General features: G+C 39.6%; 1 protein-coding gene across 4 annotated transcripts in view; it reads left to right on the forward strand.

Moving 5' to 3' along the window:
- The window catches only part of LOC112235528 (protein Wnt-10a), a 35,710-nt gene extending 8,865 nt beyond the window's left edge, over positions 1 to 26,845 (forward strand). Inside the window, exons 4-5 of one of the 4 annotated variants that reach the window (XR_006082332.1) lie at positions 21,856 to 26,358; positions 26,397 to 26,845. Coding sequence is in view for 1 of the 4 variants with exons in the window: in XM_024403983.2 (XP_024259751.1) it covers positions 21,856 to 22,317 (462 nt within the window). In the remaining 3 variants the exon portion in view is untranslated. Of the gene's footprint in view, positions 1 to 21,855 lie in introns of all 4 variants that reach the window. The other 3 variants (XR_006082336.1, XR_006082333.1, XM_024403983.2) reach the window with 3 other exon arrangements.
- The last annotated feature ends 772 nt before the right edge of the window (positions 26,846 to 27,617 follow it).

Here is a 27,617-nt window from a genome sequence, read left to right on the forward strand (position 1 = left end):
TTGTGTCGTCCCAAACTTGATGATTGAGTTGGAGGCGTGCGTGGCCACGCAGTCGTGGGTGAACAGGGAGTACAGGAGAGGGCTCAGAACGCACCCTTGTGGGGCCCCAGTGTTGAGGATCAGCGGGGTGGAAATGTTGTTGCCTACACTCACCACCTGGGGGCGGTCCGTCAGGAAGTCCAGTACCCAGTTGCACAGGGCGGGGTCGAGACCCAGGGTCTCGAGCTTGATGACGAGCTTGGAGGGCACTATGGTGTTAAATGCCGAGCTGTAGTCGATGAACAGCATTCTCACATAGGTATTCCTCTTGTCCAGATGGGTTAGGGCAGTGTGCAGTGTGGTTGAGATTGCATCGTCTGTGGACCTATTTGGGCGGTAAGCAAATTAGAGTGGATCTAGGGTGTCAGGTAGGGTGGAGGTGATATGGTCCTTGACTGGTCTAACAAAGCACTTCATGATGACGGAAGTGAGTGCTACGGGGCGGTAGTCGTTTAGCTCAGTTACCTTAGCTTTCTTGGGAACAGGAACAATGGTGGCCCTCTTGAAGCATGTGGGAACAACAGACTGGGATAGGGATTGATTGAATATGTCCGTGAACACACCAGCCAGTTGGTCTGCGCATGCTCTGAGGGCGCGGCTGGGGATGCCGTCTGGGCCTGCAGCCTTGCGAGGGTTGACACGTTTAAATGTTTTCCTCACGTCGGCTGCAGTGAAGGGAAGTCCGCATGTTTTAGTTGCGGGCCGTGTCAGTGGCACTGTATTGTCCTCAAAGCGGGCAAAAAAGTTATTTAGTCTGCCTGGGAGGGAGCAAGACATCCTGGTCCGTGACGGGGCTGGTTTTCTTTTTGTAATCCATGATTGACTGTAGACCCTGCCACATACCTCTTGTGTCTGAGCCGTTGAATTGAGATTCTACTTTGTCTGTATACTGACGCTTAGCTTGTTTGATTGCCTTGTGGAGGGAATAGTTACACTGTTTGTATTCGGTCATGTTTCCGGTCACCTTGCCCTGATTAAAAGCAGTGGTTCGGGCTTTCACGCGAATGCTGCCAACAATCCACAGTTTCTGGTTTGGGAATGTTTTAATCGTTGCTATGGGAACGACATCTTCAACGCACGTTCTAATGAACTCGCTCACCGAATCAGCGTATTCGTCAATGTTGTTGTCTGACGCAATACGAAACATACAGTGCCTTGCGAAAGTATTCGGCCCCCTTGAACTTTGCAACCTTTTGCCACATTTCAGGCTTCAAACATAAATATATAAAACTGTATTTTTTGTGAAGAATCAACAACAAGTGGGACACAATCATGAAGTGGAACGACATTTATTGGATATTTCAAACTTTTTTAACAAATCAAAAACTGAAAAATTGGGCGTGCAAAATTATTCAGCCCCTTTACTTTCAGTGCAGCAAACTCTCTCCAGAAGTTCAGTGAGGATCTCTGAATGATCCAATGTTGACCTAAATGACTAATGATGATAAATACAATCCACCTGTGTGTAATCAAGTCTCCGTATAAATGCACCTGCACTGTGATAGTCTCAGAGGTCCGTTAAAAGCGCAGAGAGCATCATGAAGAACAAGGAACACACCAGGCAGGTCCGAGATACTGTTGTGAAGAAGTTTAAAGCCGGATTTGGATACAAAAAGATTTCCCAAACTTTAAACATCCCAAGGAGCACTGTGCAAGCGATAATTTTGAAATGGAAGGAGTATCAGACCACTGCAAATCTACCAAGACCTGGCCGTCCCTCTAAACTTTCAGCTCATACAAGGAGAAGACTGATCAGAGATGCAGCCAAGAGGCCCATGATCACTCTGGATGAACTGCAGAGATCTACAGCTGAGGTGGGAGACTCTGTCCATAGGACAACAATCAGTCGTATATTGCACAAATCTGGCCTTTATGGAAGAGTGGCAAGAAGAAAGCCATTTCTTACAGATATCCATAAAAAGTGTTGTTTAAAGTTTGCCACAAGCCACCTGGGAGACACACCAAACATGTGGAAGAAGGTGCTCTGGTCAGATGAAACCAAAATTGAACTTTTTGGCAACAATGCAAAACGTTATGTTTGGCGTAAAAGCAACACAGCTCATCACCCTGAACACACCATCCCCACTGTCAAACATGGTGGTGGCAGCATCATGGTTTGGGCCTGCTTTTCTTCAGCAGGGACAGGGAAGATGGTTAAAATTGATGGGAAGATGGATGGAGCCAAATACAGGACCATTCTGGAAGAAAACCTGATGGAGTCTGCAAAAGACCTGAGACTGGGACGGAGATTTGTCTTCCAACAAGACAATGATCCAAAACATAAAGCAAAATCTACAATGGAATGGTTCAAAAATAAACATATCCAGGTGTTAGAATGGCCAAGTCAAAGTCCAGACCTGAACCCAATCGAGAATCTGTGGAAAGAACTGAAAACTGCTGTTCACAAATGCTCTCCATCCAACCTCACTGAGCTCGAGCTGTTTTGCAAGGAGGAATGGGAAAAAATTTCAGTCTCTCGATGTGCAAAACTGATAGAGACATACCCCAAGCGACTTACAGCTGTAATCGCAGCAAAAGGTGGCGCTACAAAGTATTAACTTAAGGGGGCTGAATAATTTTGCACGCCCAATTTTTCAGTTTTTGATTTTGTTAAAAAAGTTTGAAATATCCAATAAATGTCGTTCCACTTCATGATTGTGTCCCACTTGTTTTTGATTCTTCACAAAAAAATACAGTTTTATATCTTTATGTTTGAAGCCTGAAATGTGGCAAAGGGTCGCAAAGTTCAAGGGGGCCGAATACTTTCGCAAGGCACTGTATCCCAGTCCACGTGATGGAAGCAGTCTTGGAGTGTGGAATCAGATTGGTCGGACCAGCGTTGAACAGACCTCAGCGCGGGAGCTTCTTGTTTTAGTTTCTGTCTGTAGGCAGTGATCAACAAAATGGAGTCGTGGTCAGCTTTTCCGAAAGGAGGGCGGGGCAGGGCCTTATATGCGTCGCGGAAGTTAGAATAGCAGTGATCCAAGGTTCTTCCAGCCCTGGTTGCGCATTCGATATGCTGATAAAATTTAGGGAGTCTTGTTTTCAGATTAGCCTTGTCAAAATCCCCAGCTACAATGAATGCAGCCTCCGGATAAATGGATTCCGGTTTGCAAAGAGTCAAATAAAGTTTGTTCAGAGCCATCGATGTGTCTGCTTGGGGGGAAATATATACGGCTGTGATTATAATCGAAGAGAATTCCCTTGGTAGATAATGCGGTCGACATTTGATTGTGAGGAATTCTAAATCAGGTGAACAGAAGGACTTGAGTACCTGTATGTTGTTATGATCACACCACGTCACGTTAACCACGTTAACCATGAACCAGAAAGATGTTTGTTTCTGTCTGCGCGATGCGTGGAGAAACCAGTTGGCTGCACCGACTCCAATAGCGTCTCTCCAGTGAGCCATGTTTCCGTGAAGCAAAGAACGTTACAGTCTCTGTCTCTCTGGAATGCTACCCTTGCTCGGATTTCATCAACCTTGTTGTCAAGAGACTGGACATTGGCGAGAAGAATGCTAGGGAGTGGTGCACGATGTGCCCGTCTCCGGAGTCTGACCAGAAGGCCGCTCCGTTTCCCCCTTTTACGAAGTCGTTTTTTTGGGTCGCCGGCTGGGATCCATTCCGTTGTCCTGGGTGAAAGGCAGAACACAGGATCCGCTTCGCGAAAGTCATATTCTTGGTCGTACTGATGGTGAGTTGACGCTGCTCTTATGTTCAGTAGTTCTTCTCGACTGTATGTAATGAAACCTAAGATGACCTGGGGTACCAATGCAAGAAATAACACGTAAAAAAAACAAAAAACTGCATAGTTTCCTAGGAACGCAAAGCGAGGCGGCCATCTCTGTCGGCGCCGGAAGTAGATGTAATTACATTGTAAAAATGAATGATGGCATTAGCTTAAGTTGCAAAGCATTAACAAGCATTACAAGACATTATTCTAGGCATGATCAGAGAGGGAGAGAGAGAGAGAGAAGTCAGCCTGAAAGGTCATTCCCCAAGAGTCCCAGAGGTGGAGAGAGAAAGAGAGAGTGTATCTCACCGGCGCAGGTCAAGAACAAAGAAAGGAAAGCTAAGACCCTTTTATAAGCATCTGACTTCAAAATCTTAGTTGTTGACTAATAGCATTACTGTTCAGTTAACGTCCAACCAGAAGTCAGACCTACAGAATGTCAGGACAACAGAACCGCTGCTTCCCAGATGTGTGACAGAGTGGGGGTTGGTGAGATAATGCAGCTTTCCTAAGACAAAACAGAGGAAACCTTGCATACTGTTGATAAGAGTCACTTTAGGGGCTGGGCCGCCCTGCAAAGACACATTAACCATGAAAGCAGGTAAAGAATGAGATGATTATGATTTGGATCCTAATGGTCACGTCATTTTGAGACACAGTGTCTGATTTTATTGGCCCAGAAGTCAGTAGTTGACCTATCAATACAGATGACTCACTGATTTTCTCCACATGATGCAATTGCCTTGCGAGTGTGGTCTCTTTGAGTCAGGCCTCCAATCCCACTGTATTCTTAGTAATGTTTGTAATCTGGCTGTTACAATAACACCAAAGGACGCAGCTGCGTATTGTGTTCGAAAGTGCTCTTTGTTGTAGTATGGTTTTGAAGATATCTATATAGGTTGATTGATATGAAATAAATATCATAGCTGACATTTATTGGCAAATTCAGTGTCGTCACCACACCTCACCTTCATGCATACATACATTTTCCGGTCATTCTTACGTTTCAAAGTAAGGTGCCCCCTTATTCTTGTTGTGGATGTCTATCCCATAACTCTTGTTCAAGTGACTTGGATCTTGCGATTTATGAATGCTCTATTTAATCAACGTTCTACTATGGGCTTTCCCTGTGTAGCATGTGGCTAATGACGAAGCTTGGTTATGATGGCCATATAGCATTGGTCTGGAATGCGAACAGTTTCCTTCAAAAGATTGGTTATACTTAACGCTAGTTTTCTTTGATTGATGTTATGATACCATATGTGATCAATCGAATAATATAAGTTTGGTGTTCCATGGGGATTTTCCCAGACAATGTAGTTGATTTCATGGACAGATGCTTGGTGTTGACAATGGTATTATTGATCTGGTGTTTGACAAAGTGGATGATTTGTGTCAGATTTGTGTTGCTCCAGAGATGACAGGAAGTAGCAGTATCAGGGGATTGGGTTATGGGTTAGTTCAGTATGTTTTATGAAAGAAACAAAGAAGAGAAAGTGCCCATGCATTACAGAGTTTATAATAGAGATGATCATATACAACAATTACTACCACTCCTACTCCTACGCCTCCTTCTACACTATTACAACTTCTACTACTACTACGACTACTACTAATACTACCACTACTATGACTACTACTACTACTACTACTACTACTACTACTACTACTACTACTAGTAATACTACCACTACTACTACTACTGCTACTACTCCTCCTACTCCTACTCCTCCGACTATACTATTACAACAACAGCAACTACTACTACTACTAATACTACCCCTACTCCTACTCCTCTATTACAACAACTACTACTACGCCTACTACTAATACTACGCCTACCACTAATAATAATAATACTACCACTACTACTACTGCTACAACTACTACTACTACTAGAACTACTGATACTACTACTACTACTACTACTACTACTACTACTACTACTACTACTACTACTACTACTACTACTACTACTACTACTGCTACTACTACCACTACTAATACTACTAATACTAATACTACTAATACTATGACTCATCCTACTCCTTCTACACTATTACAACAACTACTACCACTACTACTACTGCTACTGCTACTACTACTAATCCTTCTACACTATTAAAACAACAACAATAACTACTACCTCTATTACTACTACAACTACTCTTTCTACACTGTTACAACATCAGCAACAACAACTACTACTACTACTACTACTACTCCTACTACAACATTACAACAACAACTACTACTACTGCTACTACTACTACTACTCCTCCTACTACACCATTACAACAACAACTACTACTACTACTACTACACTATTACAACAACAACTACTACTACTATTAATACAAATACTACCACTACTACTACTACTACTACTACTACTACTACTACTACTACTACTACTACTACTACTACTACTACTACACTATTACAACAACAACTACTACTACTGCTACTACTACTATTAATACTAATACTACTACCACTACTACTACTACTACTCCTACTCCTCCGACTACACTATTACAACAGCAGCTACTACTGCTACTACAACTAAAACTACCACTACTACTACTACTACTCTTTCTACAATATTACAAAAACAACTACTACTACTATTACTACTACTCCTTCTACACTATTACAACAACTACTACTACTACTACTACTACTACTACTACTACTACTACTACTACTACTACAACTCCTTCTACACCAATACAACAAAACAACAACTACTACTACTCCTTCTACACTATTACAACAACAACTACTACTACCACTACTACTACTGATACTGCTACTACTACTACTCCTTCTACACTATTACAACAACAACAACAACAACTACTACTACTACTACTACTACTACTCCTACTACACTATTACAACAACAACAACAACAACAACAACTACTACTACTACTACTACACTATTACAACAACTACTACTACTGCTACTCCTTCTACACTATTACAACAACTACAACTACTACTACTGCTACTACTCCTACTACTACTCCTTCTACACTATTACAAGAACAACTACTACTACTACTACTACTACTACTACTACTACTACTACTAATACTATACCAACTCCTTCTACACTATTTCAACAACAACTACTACTACTACTACTACTACTCCTACTCCTACTCCTCCTACTACACTATTACAACAACTACTACAACTACTACTACTGCTACTACTACTACTACTACTACTAACTACTACTACTACTACTACTAACTCTACTACTACTACTACCACTACACACAACAACAACTACTACTACTACTACTTACTCCAACTATTACTACTACTACTACTGATACAACAACTACTACTACTATTACCTTCTACACTATTACAACAACAACTACTACTACTACTACTACTACTACACATTACAACAACAACAACTACTACTACTACTACTACTACTACTGCTACTACTACTACTACTACTACTACTACTACACTACAACAACTAACTACTACTACTACTACTACTACTACTCTACTACACTACTACAACACTACACTACTACTACTACTACTACTACTACTACTACTCTACTACTATTACAACACTACTACTACTACTACTACTACTACCTTACTACACTACAACTACCTTCTACACTATTACTACTACTACTACTACCTTATTACAATTACAACAACAACTACTACTACTACTACTACTACTGATACTACTACTACTACTACTCCTTCTACACTATTACAACAACAACAACTAACAACTACTACACTATACAACAACTACTACTACTACTACTATTACTAACTACTCCTACTACACTATTACAACAACTACTACTACTACTACTACTACTATTACAACTACTACTACTGCTACTCCTTCTACACTATTACAACAACTACAACTACTACTACTGCTACTACTCCTACTACTACTCCTTCTACACTATTACAAGAACAACAATAACAACTACTACTACTACTACTACTACTACTACTACTACTACTACTACTACTAATACTATACCAACTCCTTCTACACTATTACAACAACAACTACTACTACTACTACTACTACTACCCTACTCCTACTCCTCCTACTACACTATTACAACAACTACTACAACTACTACTACTGCTACTACTACTACTACTACTACTAATACGACTACTACTACAACTCCTTCTACACCATTACAACAAAAACAACTACTACTACTACTATTACTCCATCTACACTATTACAACAACTACTACTACTACTGATACCGCATCTACTACTACTCCTTCTACACTATTACAACAACAACAACAACTACTACTACTACTCGTTCTACAACATTACAACAACAACTACTACTGCTACTACTACTCCTACTCCTCCTACTACACTATTACAACAACAACAACAACTACTACTACTACTACTACTCCTACTACACTATTACAACAACTACTACTACTATGACTACTACTACTGCTACTACTCCTACTACTACTCCTTCTACACTATTACAACAACAACAATAACAACTAATACACTACTACTACTACTACTACTACTACTACTACTCCTTCTACAACATTACTACAACAACAACTACTACTACTACTACTACTACTCCTACTCCTACTACACTATTACAACAGCAGCTACTACTGCTACTACAACTAAAACTACCACTACTACTACTACTACTCCTTCTACAATATTACAACAACAACTACTACTACTACTACTACTACCACTACCCCTTCTACACCATTACAACAAAAACAATTACTACTACTATTACTACTACTCCTACTACACTATTACAACAACACTACTACTACTACTACTACTACTACTACTACTACTCCTACTACACTATTACAACAACTACTACTACTACTACTACTACTACTACTACTACTACTACTACTACTACTACTACTACTACTACTCCTACTCCTCTACACTATTACAACAACAACAACTACTACTACTACACTACTACTACTACTACTACTACTACTACTTCTACACTATTACAACAACAACTACTACTGCTACTACTACTACTACTACTACTCCTTCTACTAACTATACTAACAACTACTACTACTACTACTACTACTACAACATACTACTCCTTCTACACTATTACAATACAACAAATACAACTACTACTACCTTCTACACTACTACTACTACTCCTTCTACACTATTACAACAACAACTACTACTACCACTACCACTACTACTACTGATACTGCTACTACTACTACTACTTCTACACTATTACAACAACAACTAATACTACTACTACTACTACTACTACTCCTTCTACAACATTACAAGTACTACTACTACTACTACTACTACTACTACTACTACTACTACTACTCCTACTACACTATTACAACAACAACTACTACTACTACTACTACTACTACTACTACTACTACTACTACTTCTACTACTCCTTCTACAACATTACAAGAACTACTACTACTACTACTACTACTACTACTACTCCTACTCCTCCTACTACACTATTACAACAACAACAACAACAACTACTACTACTACTACTACTACTACTACAACTCCTTCTACACCAATACAACAAAAACAACAACTACTACTACTCCTTCTACACTATTACAACAGCAGCTACTAATGCTACTACAACTAAAACTACCACTACTACTACTACTACTCTTTCTACAATATTACAAAAACAACTACTACTACTATTACTACTACTCCTTCTACACTATTACAACTACTACTACTACTACTACTACTCCTACTCTTCTACACTATTACAACAAGAACAACAACAAGAACTACTACTACTACTACTACTATTACTACTACTACAACTCCTTCTACACCAATACAACAAAAACAACAACTACTACTACTCCTTCTACACTATTACAACAACAACTACTACTACCACTACTACTACTGCTACTACTACTACTACTACTACTACACTATTACTACTACTACTACTACACTACTACTACTAACTACAACAACTACAACTACTACTACTACTACTACTACTACTACTCCTTCTACACTACAACAACTAACAACAACTACTACTACTACTATTACAACAACAACTACTACTACTACTACTACACTACACTACAACAACAACAACAACTACTACTACTACTACTACCAACTACACTATTACAACTACTACTACTACTACTACTCCTACTACTACTCCTTCTACACTATTACAACAACAACAATAACAACTAATACTACTACTACTACTACTACTACTACTACTACTACTTCTACAACTATTACAACAACAACAACAACTACTACTACTACTACTACTACTACTACTACACTACTTACAACAGCTAGCTACTACTACACTATTACTACTACTAAAACTACCTACTACTACTACTACTCCTTCTACAATATTACAACAACAACTACTACTACTACTACTACTACCACTACCCCTTCTACACCATTACACCAAAAACAATTACTACTACTATTACTACTACTCCTACTACACTATTACAACAACTACTACTACTACTACTACTACTACTACTACTATTACTACTACTACTACTACTACTACTACTACTCCTACTCCTCTACACTATTACAACAACAACAACAACTACTACTACTACTACAACTCCTTCTACACTATTACAACAACACCTACTACTACTACTACTACTACTACTACTGCCACTACTCCTACTACTACTACTACTACTTCTAATACTACTGCTACAACTCCTTCTACACCAATATAACAAATACAACAACTACTACTACTCCTTCTACACTATTACAACAACAACTACTACTACCACTACCACTACTACTACTGATACTGCTACTACTACTACTACTTCTACACTATTACAACAACAACTACTACTACTACTACTACTACTACTCCTTCTACAACATTACAAGTACTACTACTACTACTACTACTACTACTACTTCTACTACTCCTTCTACAACATTACAAGAACTACTACTACTACTACTACTACTACTACTACTACTCCTCCTACTACTACTACACTACTACAACAACAACAACTACTACTACTACTACTACTACTACTACTACTACTACTTCTACTACATTATTACAACAACTACTACTGCTACTCCTTCTACACTATTACAACAACTACGACTACTACTACTGCTACTACTCCTACTACTACTCCTTCTACACTATTACAAAAACAACAATAACAACTAATACTACTACTACTACTACTCCTAATACTACTACTACTACTATGAATACTATAACAACTCCTTCACTATTACTACTACTCCTACTACACTATTACAACAACTACTACTACTATGACTACTACTACTGCTACTACTCCTACTACTACTCCTCTACACTATTACAACAACAACAGTAACAACTAATACTACAACAACTACTACTACTACTACTACTACTACTCCTACTACACTATTACAACAACAACTACTACTACTACTACTACTACTACTACTACTACTACACTATTATAACAACTACTATGACTACTACTACTGCTACTACTCCTACTACTACTCCTTCTACACTATTACAACAACAACAATAACAACTAATACTACTACTACTACTAATACTACTACTACTACTACTACTGCTACTACTACTACTACTACTACTACAACTCCTTATACACTATTACAACAACAACAACAACTACTACTACTACAAGTACAACTACTAATACTTCTACTACTACTAATACTCCTACTCCAACTCCTTTTACACTATTACAACAATACAAATGTTTACTACTACTACAGCTTCTACTACTACTACTACTAATACTAATACTACTACAATTACTGCTACTACCAATACTATTACTACTACTACATCTAACTCTACTACTAATACTACTATTTTTCCTACTCCTACTCCTTCTACACTAATACAACAATAGCAACTATTACTACTTCTACTACTACTACTGCTCATACTACTACTACTACTACTGCTCCTACTCCTTCTACACTATTGCAACAACAATTACTACTACTATTACAGCTGCTACTACTACTACTACCACTACTACAACTACTACTACTACTACTACTCCTTTTACACTATTACAACAACAACAACTACTACTACTACTAATGCAGCTTCTAGTAGTACTACTACTGCTATTACTACTACTACTACTACTACTACTCCTACTACACTATTACAACAACTACTACTACTATGACTACTACTACTGCTACTACTCCTACTACTACTCCTTCTACACTATTACAATAACAACAGTAACAACTAATACTACAACAACTACTACTACTACTACTACTACTACTACTACTACTCCTACTACACTATTACAACAACTACTACTACTACTACTACTACTACTCCTACTACACTATTATAACAACTACTATGACTACTACTACTGCTACTACTCCTACTACTACTCCTTCTACACTATTACAACAACAACAATAACAACTAATACTACTACTACTAATACTACTACTACTATTACTACTACTACTACTACTTCTACAACTCCTTATACACTATTACAACAACAACGACAACTACTACTAATACTAATACTACTACAATTACTGCTACTACTAATACTATTACTACTACTACATCTAACTCTACTACTAATACTACTATTTTTCCTACTCCTACTCCTTCTACACTATTACAACAATAGCAACTATTACTACTTCTACTACTACTACTGCTCATACTACTACTACTACTGCTCCTACTCCTTCTACACTATTGCAACAACAATTACTACTACTATTACAGCTGCTACTACTACTACTACCACTACTACAACTACTACTACTACTACTACTCCTTTTACACTATTACAACAACAACAACTACTACTACTAATGCAGCTACTAGTAGTACTACTACTGCTATTACTACAACTAATACTAGTGATACTGCTACTTCTACTACCTATTGTTAATGTTGATGCACTGGACACTGATATTTAAATGACAGCGATAAGTTCTGTATGCTCCCAGGCAGCACTGTTGCCATAAACAAAAGGAATAGTAAATTGCTCATTGTTCTACGCTTCCTCCTCAGTAATTCGGTCTTGTATCTTTCCATCAGTTTACTTCTGGTTTCCTTGATTATTCAGACAAAACACAATTGTGGAGTTACTTAGCGAAGCAGGGAGAGAGAGATAGATAGAGAGCCTCAGATGATAGTCATGTTTCTCATGTGCAGCATGATAAAGCCATGCTCGGCCCTACGCAGTGACCCATGAGTTTGTCCATAGCATAGACACAATAGGCCATGACACCATTTGCTTTTTGGAAAAGTTCAAGAGGCCAGTGATATACTGTACAATCAGATGACATACATTGAAAAAACGAATAAATAATTTCCAAATCAATAGTCAATTTAATCCTCTTCTTAAGATTTTCAGAGTTTCTATGTTTGCGTATTACGAGGCTGCTGTTCTTAGTTGGATCCCAAGATTAATGATATATGATCAATGTTACACCCTTTGGTTTTAGGAAGTTGCAGTGTTATGACAAAAATCTATCAATATAGGGAAGATAGAAAGGCATAGCTAGCTACTAATGTTTGATATATTCGACACTCAGGGTGAAATGTTGCAGGGAAGATTTCATAGTTTGGGCACATTGAAGCTCTGTTTTTGCCAAGAGGCCAATTTGGCAACAGTAGCTGATTGTGTTAGAAACGTTACCTGCTGCTACTGGGACATGCTTTGAAACTGTCAAAACCGCTTTTTGGAGACAGCTTCTTGGATCACAAGGGGAGCCAAGAAAACCGGCACTATTAACATACATAAGTTGAAACAAAAACTTCCAGTACAAGTAGATTCACAAGAACGTCAATCAGCAGTTGCACTGTGTAATTTAAAGGAGCTGTGTCTTCAAATGTATTTCTGTAAGGCTCTGTTACATCTACTTGGAATTGAGTTGATTGTGTGCAGTGTCACTGAAGTCAGTGTAGAGTACCTGAGCTGTGTTTTGACACAGATATGACCAGCGTTCAATGCTGCAGAGTCTGTGCATCTGCTAGTCGTCTCTCAGATCAGGTTGCACAATGCTCTGGGCGTGTGGAGTGCAGTTCTCTTAGCACACCTCAAAGTATCAATGCTTTAATGAGTTCTACACTGGGAGAAGAAAACAATTGAAGGTGTCAATGTAATATACTGAAGTAGTGTACAGAGACAGCAGAGGTACAGTATGACTCAGGGAGTGGTGCATCGTTAGATGAATGCAACCAGGGCAGTGCCTTGATTACTTCAAACAGAGCAGAAAGCCCCCCCAAATCAAAACGAAAACACTGACAGGTGAGGTCTCAAATAATGCCTCATACCCTCTACCACCTCCCCCAACACCTCCCCTAAAACAAAGTGGTGTATACATGTCGCCTCATGCCCACCCTCTGGCTCTCACGACGTTCAGTCTTGTTAAAAGCTCTAATTAGTGGCTGCTGGCTGTTTGGAAACAGATGTTTAAACCCAGCAAAAGATTTTAGACATCAAACAGGGCGGAAAGTAAAGAGATTCGCCCTTCCTTCCCCACAAATACAGATTTCAGAGAAGTTAATCAGGGGAGAAAAGTTTGTTGTTTTTTTATTTAAAAAAAATCCCTCTCGCACATCCCTCTCCTTCTGAGTAATTTCTCTTTTCTTTATTTTAAACAAACGTTTAGCAAAATTTACTTCGCAGCAGCAGGTGTGTAACTTTCGGGGTAAGGGGGGTCGTGACCCCCACCAATATTAGTAACAGGTCAATTTAACCCCCCTACCCCCCACCCCCCGATAATATACCATGATGAGTTTAATTGATTGGAAAACACTTCCCTACTGTAAAGCGCCAGGCAGCTACTGGATTTATGTGGCTTTGCACAACAGTGACTCAGTTCCTCGTTTTATGATTGTATTCCAAAGATAGGAAAACAATATGCCAGAATTGAATTTCTGTCAGTGACAGGCTAAAACAGGTATTTGGCGCATTTAAGTGAATTGAGACTGAATATCTGACCCGTGGTGAAGGGTACACAAATAGAATAATGGGTTTTGACATTTAAATGTAGTTAAACCAAGAAGGCGTGTGATAGGGATTTTCTGAACTGTGAAGAGTAACAACACAGTTGAACGTAAAACAGAAACATATTGGTATTTCAGTTGTGATTTGGGTATATTGACCAAATTATCAGGACATTTTTGGATGTATTTTACCTTCAAAATTCAAACAATAATTTCACAACTATATACATATATATATATATATAAAATAATCTCCCGGGGTGCATTGCCCCCAGACCCCCCTAGCGGGGAACCCATTGACCTTGAACCTGACCCCTACCCCCCAATATCCAACACAAAGTTACGCCCTTGCACAGCAGTATGTTTGTGTATAATGATGTCATGACTGATCGGAACATCGTTTTGAGGTTCCCGCTGCATGACTAAATGTTTACAGTGGCTGTCGACAACATGGAGACATTTGCAATGGTAGTACATTCCGTTCAACAATATGTTCATTGGAATCACTCAATTGGAACTGCACACCCGCCACAAATGCTGACATCATTTCACATGGCATGTCTGTATTCACAGCTACGAGCCCGAGCAATGTGCTAAGATTGTAGACGGACACATTTACATGTAAATGCAGGTAATTTCATGACAACGCAAACGGAGCTTTTCTTTATACCTTCGGGATAGCTTCTTTGAGCGGCTGGTGCTGTGGGTGACAATTATCTTTCTGCTTTTATGTTGTATATTTAGATTAATGATGCTGTTTTTTCTTCTCTCTCTCTCTCTCTCTCTCTCTCTCTCTCTCTACTATGTAGCAGAGCTTATTACACCTTGACTGTGCATTGTGACTTTTTGGTCTGGCCTTTGTAAATCCTTTATGGTTGCCTGTTGGATCTCCATTAGAGGCATGCAGCATCATCTGAGGAGAGGGAGCATTCCATTGGCACCCAGAACAAATGTGCACCACTGTTAAAGCACGGCAGGTGGAAACTGTTACGGATACATTTTTCACTAGGAAGGCCAAATTGGATCGGTGAATGTTGTGTACAATTAACAAGAGAGTAATCCTGCACACGATTGGCACACGATGTAGTGGACGGTTCTCATTTGGTCTCCTTGTTGCTTTTAAATGATTGTTTAGTGTCAATTGTTGCGTGTCTCCATCTTAACCGTCCTTTGATGACTTGTGTTTGATTTACTTCAGTGATGCTGAAGCTTAATACGACGTGGGTTTGTTTATATTCTTTGAAATCGTGGCTTCACATCCCTTTATGGTTGCTGTTACATGTCTTTGAATGGAACAACATAAAGCAGTGTGCAAACTTTTGTTCGTAAAAAATGGCGGTTTACAATTCCAGGACAGATATATTTAGCACAAATATCTTAGTGGTTGTAGCGAGCTTCATAATTTAATGTCATATTTGCTAAACATTGAGTCGTTATCGTACTGTTAATCCCATTGAAGACAGACAACATACCAGTAACAATTCACAAGTAAGACAGTCAATAGAAGTAATTTAGGTCATAACATTTTAATAGACAATTAAACCCCATTTTTAATGACACAATAAGGATGACAGGAGTAAGGGGATTAAGAATGATGACAATATTAAACAGACACAGCATTTGATAAAGGAAGGAGCAAGGCTTGCGTCACAAATGGCACCCTTTTCGCTATAAAGTGCACTACTTTTGACCAGGGCCCTGCGCTGTATTTGGGACAGAGAGATAGTGAAGCGTTTGAGTCCTCTGTAGACCATGTAATACCTCGTTTTGCCTGTGGTCCTACTCTGCTACAAATATGTCTTATTTGATCTCCGTCTGAGGCTGGTTTATAGAGGAGTCTGTCGCACTCTTCCCCAATTAAAACAGCCCAGATGTGTGTTTCTAACGGTGGTCTGCCAATGAATTTGGGGGCAATTACTTCAAAGTACATTTTTTTTAAATGGTATTCTTTGCATAACTACAGTTTATAAGACCTACATATGTAACACACAATCTTCAGTGAGACTGACAGTCAAAGGCCTGAGATAGAGGCCTTTGGAGGATATGACCATGTGGAGTTAGACATTAATGTTTCCTCATATAAGAGGGCATTCAAATCGAGGCAATACACTAGGACAAAAATCTTATTTGGCTGTCCCCATGGGAGGACCCTTTGAAGAACCCTTTTGGGTTCAAGGTAGAACCTAATGTGGAAAGAAAGGATTGAAAAAGAAAGAATAGAAAAGAAACGAAAAAGAGGTTCTACCTTGAACCCAAAATGGTTTCTTCAAAGGGTTCTCCCATGGGGACAGGCAAAGAATCGTTTTATAAGATGATACAGATGATAAGATGATACCGTTGTAATACAGAGGTAGCAGCCTTTGGTATTACTGTAAATACTGTATGTATTGTTTGTTTATATCATCTGACAGTGATTACCATGTATAATATAGTATGTGTTGTAAACATGATGGATTATTGTGTGAATATAATTTAGAGCAGGGGTCCCCTATTAAATTCAGCCTTGGGACGATTTTTCCTTGAGCGGAGTTCGGAGGGGCGGAACATTGTTATAAATCATTTGTACACCGCAAATTGACAGCAAGAATCCCAAACAGATACAGTGCCTTCATAAAATATTCTTAACCCCTTGACTTTCTGCACATTTTGTTGTGTTACAAAGTTGAATTAAAATGGATTTCGTTGTCATTTTCTTTTGTCAACGGTCTACACAAAATACTCATCAAATAATGTCAAAGATTAAGAAAACGTCAGACATTTATTAAAAGAAATTATGAAAAATAAAACACAAATATATATTGAATAGATAAGTATTCAACTCCTGAGTCAATACTGTACATGTTAGAATCACCTTTGGCAGCGATTACAGCTGTGAGTTTTTCTGGGTAAGTTGCTAAGAGCTTTCCACATCTGGATGGTGCAACACTTGCACATTATTATTTTCAAAATTCTTCAAGCTCTGTCAAATTGATTGTCAATCATTGTCGGCAGATCTTTTCAGGTCTTGTCATTGATTGTCAAGCAGATTTAAGTCAAAACTGTAACCCGGCCACTCAGGAACATTCACTGTCTTCTTGGCAAGCAACTCTAGTGTAGATTTGGACATTTAGGTTATTTTCCTGCTGGATGGTGACTTCATCTCCCAGTGTGTGGTGAAAAGCAGACTGAACTAGGTTTTCCTCTAGGATTTTGCCTCTGCTTACATGTAGCTCCATTCCGTTCATGTTTTTATCCTGAAAAAACTCCACAGTCCTTAATAATTACAAGCATACCCATAACATGATGCAGCCACCACCATGCTTGAAAAGATGGAGAGTGGTAATGTGTTGTATTGGATTTGCCCCAAACATAATTTTTTGTATTCAGGACAAAAAAAGTTGTAAAAATTACCATATGTTTTGCAGTGCTACTTGAGTGTCTTGTTGCAAACATGTTTTGGAATATTTGTATTCTTTACAGGCCTTCCTTCTTTTTATTCTGTCAATTAGACTAGTATTGTGGAGTAACTACAATGTTGTCGATCCATCCCCAGTTTTCCATCACAGCCATTTAACTCTGTAACAGTTAAAGTCACCATTGGCTCATGATGAAATCCTTGAGCGGTTTCCTTCCTCTGGCAACTGAGTTAGGATGGACACCTGTAGCTTTGTAGGGACTGGGTGTATTGATACACCATCCAAAGTGTAATTAATAACTTCACCATACTCAAAGGGAATTTCAATGTCTGCTTTTTTTTTACTCATCTACCAATAGGTGCACTTCTTTGCGAGGCATTGGTAGACATCCATGAGTCCATGCAACTTATTATTTGACTTGTTAAACCATTTTTTTTTCATTTTTTATTAATTTGTCAAAAAATAAATACAAAAAATTCCACTTTGATATTTTTGGGGATTGTGGGTAGGCCAGTGACCCCAAAAATCTCCATTTAATCCATTTTAAATTCAGGGCCTAACACAAGAACATTTGGAAAATGTTATTTTACTGTCTTTTATGTCCAATATGTTTTAATTAAATAAAATCACCTGCGGACCATCTCTTGGGGAACCCTGCTATAGAATGAGACCTGTACAAGACAGGCAGTGTTAGCAGTGAGCGTCAGTAATGAGACCAGAGTTAGGCTAGGTTGCATTCCAAACGGCATCCCTATACACTGTAGGCCACCAATACTCAACTGGCAGACCGCGGTCCGGATCCGGTCCCAGAATGTGTTCAATACGGACCGCAGGTACCCCCACAGGAATGCACAATTTATAGTCCAATATTTACACTTGTTTTGGGGAAGGGGGAGTCTGATAGGAACAGTTGTGATGTGTAGCATGTGTAGTATATATGTGTGTGAGTGTGTGTGTCACAGGAGGTTGGTGGCACCTTAATTAGGGAGGACAGGCTTGTGTTAATGACTGGAGTAGAATTAGTAGAGTGGTATCAAATACATAAAACACATGGTTTCCATGTGTTTGATGCCATTCCATTTGCTCCGTTCCAGACATTATTTTGTACCGTCCTCCCTTCAGCAGCCTCTACTGGTGCATGTGTGTGTGTGTGTGTGTGTGGATGAGTGTATATCTGTGTGGGTGTGTGCGTGAGTGAGTGCATGTGTACTAAAGTGTGGAGGGTCAGTGCAGGTGTGCAGTCCAGTTCAAGTGTTCAGCACTGCGATGGCTTGTAGATAGAAACTGTCTCTGAGCCTCTTGAGAATTGCAGAAAATGTACTTTAAAACTGCAAAATGTTCTCTCTGCCAAAAAGAGGGGGTGGGAACAGTTTGGGGTCACATGCGTCGCAGGGTCGCAAGGAGGGGGTTTGTTACTACGCCGATAAATGACAATATCCATCCGGACCTTTGCCATCTAGGAAATATTTGTGACCTCACTTTTTCAAATTGTACTTTAGTATACCTGCCATAGGCCATACTGCTTTGGTCAAAAGTAGCGCACTATATAGGGAGTAGGGCGCCATTTGGGACTCCAATTAGGAGTTGCTAATCAGTGGATGGCAGACACAGGCATGAGCATCAGACAGTTCCTATACTCTGATCTATGTTCTCCCCTCCAGGCTTGTCTAGCCACTGGTCCTATGAGTGAGATTCTGAAACCCAGTCAGTCAGTTCCGTATCCAAAAAGGCTCCTTAAATCACTGTCAGCGTCTCTCGTCAGTCAGTCGGAGAGCTCGGCAGGCACCTCACACACGCTTCCTCCCGGTGCCACAGGCACGTGGACTCAGCTCATGCTCCCAGGTGCACGGTTGGACACGGCGTGGAGTAAAGGGAACAAGCAGGCAGATCCCATTCCCTAAACTGTGAACTGCACTGAGGGTTTTACACCCGTTTTGGTTTCAGTCGTCTCTCGTTTTAGTGTGCCTTTTTTTTGCGTTCGTCGCTTACAGGTTCTAAGATATCGCTTCATCCAGATGTTTTGTTGTTGTTGTAGTTAACAAATCTTCTAGATAGACAGTTGATTGTGAGAATTCCTGGGGGGAAAAACTACAGTAGGGATACAATTAGACCGGCCCGTTCAGTGTGTATCTAAAGGGTTAAGTGGGTAACTGTTGCGTAATTACAGGGTGTATGTAAAGCCAGAAGGATTCAGTTCGGGGACCCAATGCGCTGATGTAAAAACGAAGCATACAAGTATTTAGCCAGGTTTGTGATATTTGGTCTGAATGGGCTGTGATCAATAGTTGTTAACTTTGGCCCCAGTGAGATCAGGTGTTGTTTCTCTTTCCGTATCCTTCCTAATGGATGATTCAAGTGGGTCAATTTATCACTCTCCAACTCTCATTCACACAGAATAGCACTTTCTCTCTATTCAATGGAAACACCTACAAGAGGCCCTGAAATGGAAACCCACAGCACACAAATCCAAGCCTTCAAAAAAAGTATGTCCTGCTTCTCCACAAAGTACATCTGCTTTTGGCAACTGTTCAAAATGACCTTTAGTCTTAGAGTGGTTACGACCATGTCCTCGGCTCAAACCGTCAGAACGCTCTGTTTAATGGATCAGAACACAGCTGAATAATAAAGTTGGGTTTCAACTCGTTTCTAACCAAAGGGAAAACATGTTTCGGGATCTCCTCGCTCTTCAGCGGATTCTATCTCAAAACAAAGAAAGAGAAGCCAGCACATTAAATAGTCCAGTTTCACCCCAGCTCGTTTCATCTGTGACTCACATACTGTACTAGTAGAAACCTAAATCCTTTGGGTTTCAGCAGACTAAACTTGTTTCCAATCGTCTTCATGTGTGTGTGTGTCCAAGGGCAGCTGGTTAGAGGCCTAGGAGAGAGTAGAATGTGTGAGTGCTGAAGGTGTGTGTTTGTGCTTGTGCTGTTGATAGGGGTGGGTGTAAGGAGCATCTGTCAGTGCTGAGGGTGGCCCCTTTTCCTGTTGGTAATTGGATCTAAAAGTTTATAACTCAGGCTGACAGATGAGTGCGTTGTTGAGAGAATGGGAGGTCTGGGAGTGTCGGAGGGACATCCTCAGTCGGGATGTGAACTTGACATTGTCATGAAAAACGTTACTACAGTTCAGCTTCGGCGAGTCAGTTATTCCACTTAAAACCGCTCAATATTAGGCTAGTGCTACTGTACCTACATGTTTGTGATGCCTGTCATTTTTGTTGATGCCTAATTGGTTACTCAGCAATGTGAAGCACACACACACACACACACACACACACACACACACACATCTAATTTTGGGAGAGGGGGCCAGGATCAAGTGGAAGGGAGTTCCACCACCTTAGAGTGAGAAATGGTGTACATAAAGTTTATTTCTGTTGAACATTATTGCAGAAAAGTCAAGCCAATTATTTTAGTCACAATTATACGTCCTAAGTGTTGCCAGTTGTAGAGTGAAAGAGGAGTCTAATCACAGTCTAGTTCATTTGCCTAATTTGATTGACTGAACGTGTGTCCTACTGCAGGGATGGGATGAAGGAGGATGTTAACGTGCAGTTCCCTGTTCCCCTCTGTGCAGGTGGTGATGAACCACATGAGACGGAAATGCAAATGCCACGGGACATCAGGAAGCTGCCAGCTGAAGACCTGCTGGCAAGTCACACCGGAGTTCAGGGTGGTAGGCTCGCTGCTCAAGGAGCGTTTCCACATAGCCACCCTCATCAAAGCGCACAACAGGAACACGGGCCAGCTGGAGCACGCCCACCACCCCACACACAGACGGCTCAACGAGCTGGTCTACTTTGAGAAGTCCCCGGACTTCTGCGAGAGGGATCTGCGGTCCGACTCGGCCGGAACGCAAGGGAGGATCTGTAACAAGACGAGTCACGAAATGGACAACTGTGAAAGCCTCTGCTGCGGGCGAGGCCGTAACATTTTACAGCAGACCCGCAGTGAACGATGCAACTGCAAGTTCCACTGGTGCTGTTACGTGGTCTGCGAAGAGTGTCGAATAACAGAGTGGGTCAGTGTCTGCAAATGAAGAAATGCCGAAATGTAATAATCTACCTTTTTTTTTTTTTTTTACAGAGAAAGACTGCAATACACCCCTTCCCTTTGCAATGGACTGCCATTTCCATTAATAGAATGGATCGCACGAAAACAAGACTGGAATATAGCCAGTTCAAAGAGGTGCACAACCAATGTGTGCACAGCATGTGTCCAACCGCCACAGTTCCCGAGACTCTGGATCTGCACGGCCTTTCATCTCGGAAAGTGTTTTTAGGATACATCAGATTAAAGATAGTGAGATACTATGGATGGTATTGATTACTGAGCACTCATTTATTTAAACAAGGCGTCCCGAAAATGACAAATGGAGGATTTTGTTATCTCTAGACTAAAACAACTGCATGGGATCCCGGTAATTTAAGAAGAAGAAGAATGTTACATCTACTCTTGCTATACTCAGAGCGACAGGTTAACCATGTCAACTCATTTTGAATGTTTTGTAATGTTTCAGGTTACAAAATGTGGCAATTCTAGATGTCACTCTGCAAAATGGCTACCTTGTCCCTCACAACAGTACATTTGTCCATACTGGCAAAAAAAAAAAAAAAAGAAAATGTGGACTAGAGTGTTGACTGTTGCGGGTGTTCTCTTGCAAGGATGGAGTTGGGAAGACAGAGGATCAGATGATCAAGCGATAGAGACATGAGTAGTTACAGTACACAGAACGGACATGAGAAACAGCCCGAGGGCAAATGGTGGAGCTGATTCATGTCTGGAAGGCTGAAACAATGAAAAGACTGGGCCCGTTGGTTGGTCTATGCAAAATCGGGTCATCTATAGCCCTGCCTTCACACGACTAACTGTTGACATGTAGTCAATGTTATAAAGCACTACCGTTATCTCATAGGTTTGACTCAATGGACAATTAGAAATTGACTGGGTTGTGGTGGTGGTCCAAAATAGGGGAGGGGTGTTTTTCTATTGGGCACAGGGGTGGGTATAGTGCGTTTATTCTCTGGTTTACATTCGCCGTTTTGCAGATTTTAATATATGATTTCTTCCATCCTAGCCAAATGTCATCATCTGCTTGTGCTTCCCCTATCAAGGTGTTTTGGTACTTCCCTGATGCACTGCGCTTTTCCGCACGTTAATTATACCACAGGTCAATATAGTCTACCAGTCTAACTGTCTATACTGCTATCTGTCCACCATTCATAGTGACAATAGTGGTAGGTGGATCGTTTGCAGGTTGACATATTTTTGTCTTGTCCTGAAGGCAGAACTGAGTGATGTCCCCTTAGATTGGCCAGCTGGCAAAGTCAAAATTGTCTATATTGTAGAAATGTATGAAAAGAAAATGCTTTTTGGTCTTCATTTTAGGTTAGAGTTAGGTATTAGGGTTAGCAGTGTAGTTAAGTTTAGGGTTAAGTTTAGGTTTAGGTTAGGTTTAGGTTAGGTTAAGTCCAGAACAAGATTCATGACAGAAAATGTTAACCTGCGGATAATTTATCCAGATCTGATACATGCTAAGTCGCAATCATACCACACATAAAATCATTCAAATCGGCACCAATTTTCAATATAAGCGGAGATGCCAAGTGCATGAAAGAACAGTGAAGACATGAGACACGCAACTCTAAAAGCTCCCGCATTTATCTTTTTTAGGGACAATACAATTATCCTACCTAAACTAGCCTACAACACCACCATTTCAAGTGAGTACAAAACCCATGCTCTAGGCTTTAAACTGCAATGAAAATGTAACTTGAAAAAGCCTTGTTATCTGAACATTTCCTTCCATTAATTCCATTTGGATCATTTGTGGGTTTACTCTCGATGCGCTGTCTGTTGCATATCATCATTCTCCCAAGTTGTCTTATAATATTGGGGCCACATATCCTCCCAGCAGGCCCAGTTATTCAGGAAAGCTGAAAAGGATACTTCGGGATAGACTTCCAGTCATTGTGCTAACGCTAGTTAGCTTTGGCTCGCAAAACTACCTTTAACTTACTTCAAACTGGACACAGAGACATACATGTGGTTCCTCTGACTCTGGGGAAGTATATAAAGGGCCTCATTGCCAAAATCCCAATGTGTCCCTTTAACACTGCTCTGCCTTCTCTCCGATCTGAGTGACTATTCCTCGCGCACCTAGAACCTAACGCTTCAATATAGCCGAAATATTTGTCATTTCGCTGTTAAAATGTATGACCTTTTATGTGTGGCATAAACACAACCGGTCACAATGTTTTAATCCGGTTAGGCTACTTCAAAAGCCTCCTTTAGGCTACTTTCGCATATTCGTCCAAAATATAATTCCAGCATCCAAACTGCAGATTGTGGTGTTAAAATTGCAAACCAAGAAGTTGGTCTACTTTGCTTATTGGTTGTGGTGCATTGGTACAAAAACCTGTTTGTGAAAAACATGTTTTTATATATATATAGAATTATAAATATAGCATCAAAATCTTGAAAATCGTATTCCCCCCTAGCTGATCATTGTCTGCAGCCGGCTCTGATCGTAGTGTAGGTCTAATGGAACAGGCAGGGAGAGTTAGCTGTCCGAGGTGGTCGTCAAACCCTCAACATTCTGGCCCTTAGCCCTGCGTGGCACCGACTGTGCCACAAAAGCATGCAGAAGTGGCAAAGTCGATATCCACGTTTATAATCACAGATATTGTGATTTTGGTCGTAAACATCATTTTTTGTTAATTCTGTGCCGGGGGTGTGCATTTTATTTTACAGTACAAGGGGAGGTTTGGGTGAAAATATTTCAAATGTTGCGGAGGTGGGCGATTCTTTTCTTTCTATGACACCTCAAGTTGGACCAGACCCCCACCCCCAGTACATTTCTAACTGTCCCCAATTAAGTTAGCTGTAAACCACCATTTTGTACAGATGAATGGTTGATGTAAGTTCTTCCAAACCTAAAACTCAATGCAAATATATGGTTGTCTATATTCTGTAAAAAATCATAATAATTGTTGTTTCAACTAAATACTATTAAGTAACTGGTTCCACAGCTTTTCTTTGTGTGTTTACACACCTTTTTCAGTTAAAGGGTTAACATTTTTAGTTGGGCCTAAACTTGTGTTTGCCCAAATGATGTGTTTGCTTAAATTGTCTCATATGTTCATTCAACTAGAAATGATTATTTGGGCATCTTACCTAAAAAAACAAACAGCTGTGGAACTATTTAAACAGACACAGTGTGTTTAACATACATATTTGACAGACATTGCACATGTTCATTTATAAAGTCATTCATATTCAACATGTCCTCTGAACTCACAACCTCTTGGTTTACGGCACGCTAATCTTCCTGCTACACTATCATGTCTGTGTCAACGACTGATTTCACCTGTACTGCTACACGTTGCACTTCACTGTAAATCTCAGCTCTGTTAAAAGTACACTCAAGAAAAGCTATTATGTTCGTTATAGTGATTCAGGAGTAACATTAAAACAGAGTAATATGCTCCGCCAACATTAGACAACTATACAGAAAAAACAAGAATCACTTAAAATAAGTCCATCAAATCAACGATGAGAGAATAGTCAGGTGAAGAGATAATCCACCAAGACATGGTGGTGTAGCAGGAGGATCAGAATGCCATCAACCAAGAGTTTGTGAGTTCAAATCCCAGGTGCATATATATAATCATCCTGTAAATAAACATGCACAATGTAATTATGTGTGTCAAATATGTGCATTCAAATCACTGTCAGTTGGACAGACTTTTTTTTAAGTTAAGATGCCCAAGTAATGTCTAGTTGAATGAACATATGAGACAAGTTGAGCAAACACATCATTTTAAATGGACAGCATTTTTGTCAAAGTTTCCTCAAGTTGGAGCTTAGGTTTGGACCATATATATACATTTTCTGTTCAGGTAACACTTGGAATGAAAAGTTGAGTAAACAGAAAAATGTCTGGAACCAGTTACTGAATAATAATTTGTTGAAACAACTAGATTTGTGGGTGTTTTTACAGTGCATCCTTGTTTGCTAATAGGTCCATTGTTTGCTAATAGGTCCATTGTTTGCTAATAGGTCCATTGTTTGCTAATAGGTCCATTGTTTGCTAATAGGTCCATTGTTTGCTAATAGGTCCATTGTTTGCCTGGATGTGTGTTTTTATTATGAAAATCGAATTTCTGCATAGAATATATCAAAATGCATTTTATCAAAGAACCGGTCAGTTAGGGTAATTTATTATGAGCAAATACATTGGGTCTGTGTTTTTTTTAAAACACATGATATGTTACTGGTAAAATGTTAGATTATTTTGATGCAGATTTAGTAGTTTGCACATTAATTTTGTTCTGGAGAAGGTGTATTTTGGGGATATAACATAGCAATATTAATTTTGTTATAAATGTATTATTTTTCATCTTTGTTGGTCCTGGTTATTTTCTAAGTTATTTTATTTTTGTGGACGACTTAATATTTGTAAAACAATAAAGAACTAAAGTTATTTTTTTTAAAGGGACTTTAATGTGAAGACAAATGAGAAGAGTACGTTTAAAAAATATTAGAAAATAAAGTGCAACAATGGATCTGGTCATGAGTCAGCAACTTTACTGGTGATGCACATCATTCCGACTCTTTTGCCTTCCCATAGATGTTGTAGTTTGCGTGCAGCTGCAGATAACAGCACCGGGGCATCCTGGCTTAGTGATGCATTCTCAGTTCCCTAGTGTAGGATGAAGTGACCAAGTCAAGTGTGAGAATGTGAGAGATATGCTTTCAAAGTCAATAGATGTGCACTATTAATGTGGAAAAGTCATACAGACCTATTCTTATCTAAACGCACAAGCTGAGAGAACAAAAAAAAAGCTCTCCCTCTTTACTGTCTTATAATAGTAGCTTGGCATCCAGTACTAGTTTGGTTCATTTTTTGGCTTGGTAAGAGCTGCTTGAACTGTGAGAACATGTCGGGCCTCAAACCCTAGGTTGACATGTAGCGTTTGCAATCCGCACTGAGATATCCCCAGGCCTTCTGTCAGCCGACAGTGAGCTTCATCAGCAGCCAAATTGCAGCGAGTTGATCATTTTTGCCTTATATAAACAGGCAGTACCAGAAATGAACAAACAGTACTTGCGTAAGATGATTTTTAAGCTTCCCTTTGATAATTCCTTCTGTCTTTCAAAAAAAAGGAGGAATTTCCATTTGAATCATGAATAGGTATAATCACCCAGATAAATACATTAAAAAGAGAGCAATCAATAGTTGGCCATCATTGGTGCATGCATCCCTGTCTGGACTTTTAGTTCATTTGAATAGTATCTCTTATTGATCTTGAGAGTATGTCCCAAAGTTATTCTAAA

The sequence above is a fragment of the Oncorhynchus tshawytscha genome, linkage group LG03 (genome assembly GCF_018296145.1).
Source record: "Oncorhynchus tshawytscha isolate Ot180627B linkage group LG03, Otsh_v2.0, whole genome shotgun sequence".
NCBI lineage: Eukaryota > Metazoa > Chordata > Actinopteri > Salmoniformes > Salmonidae > Oncorhynchus > Oncorhynchus tshawytscha.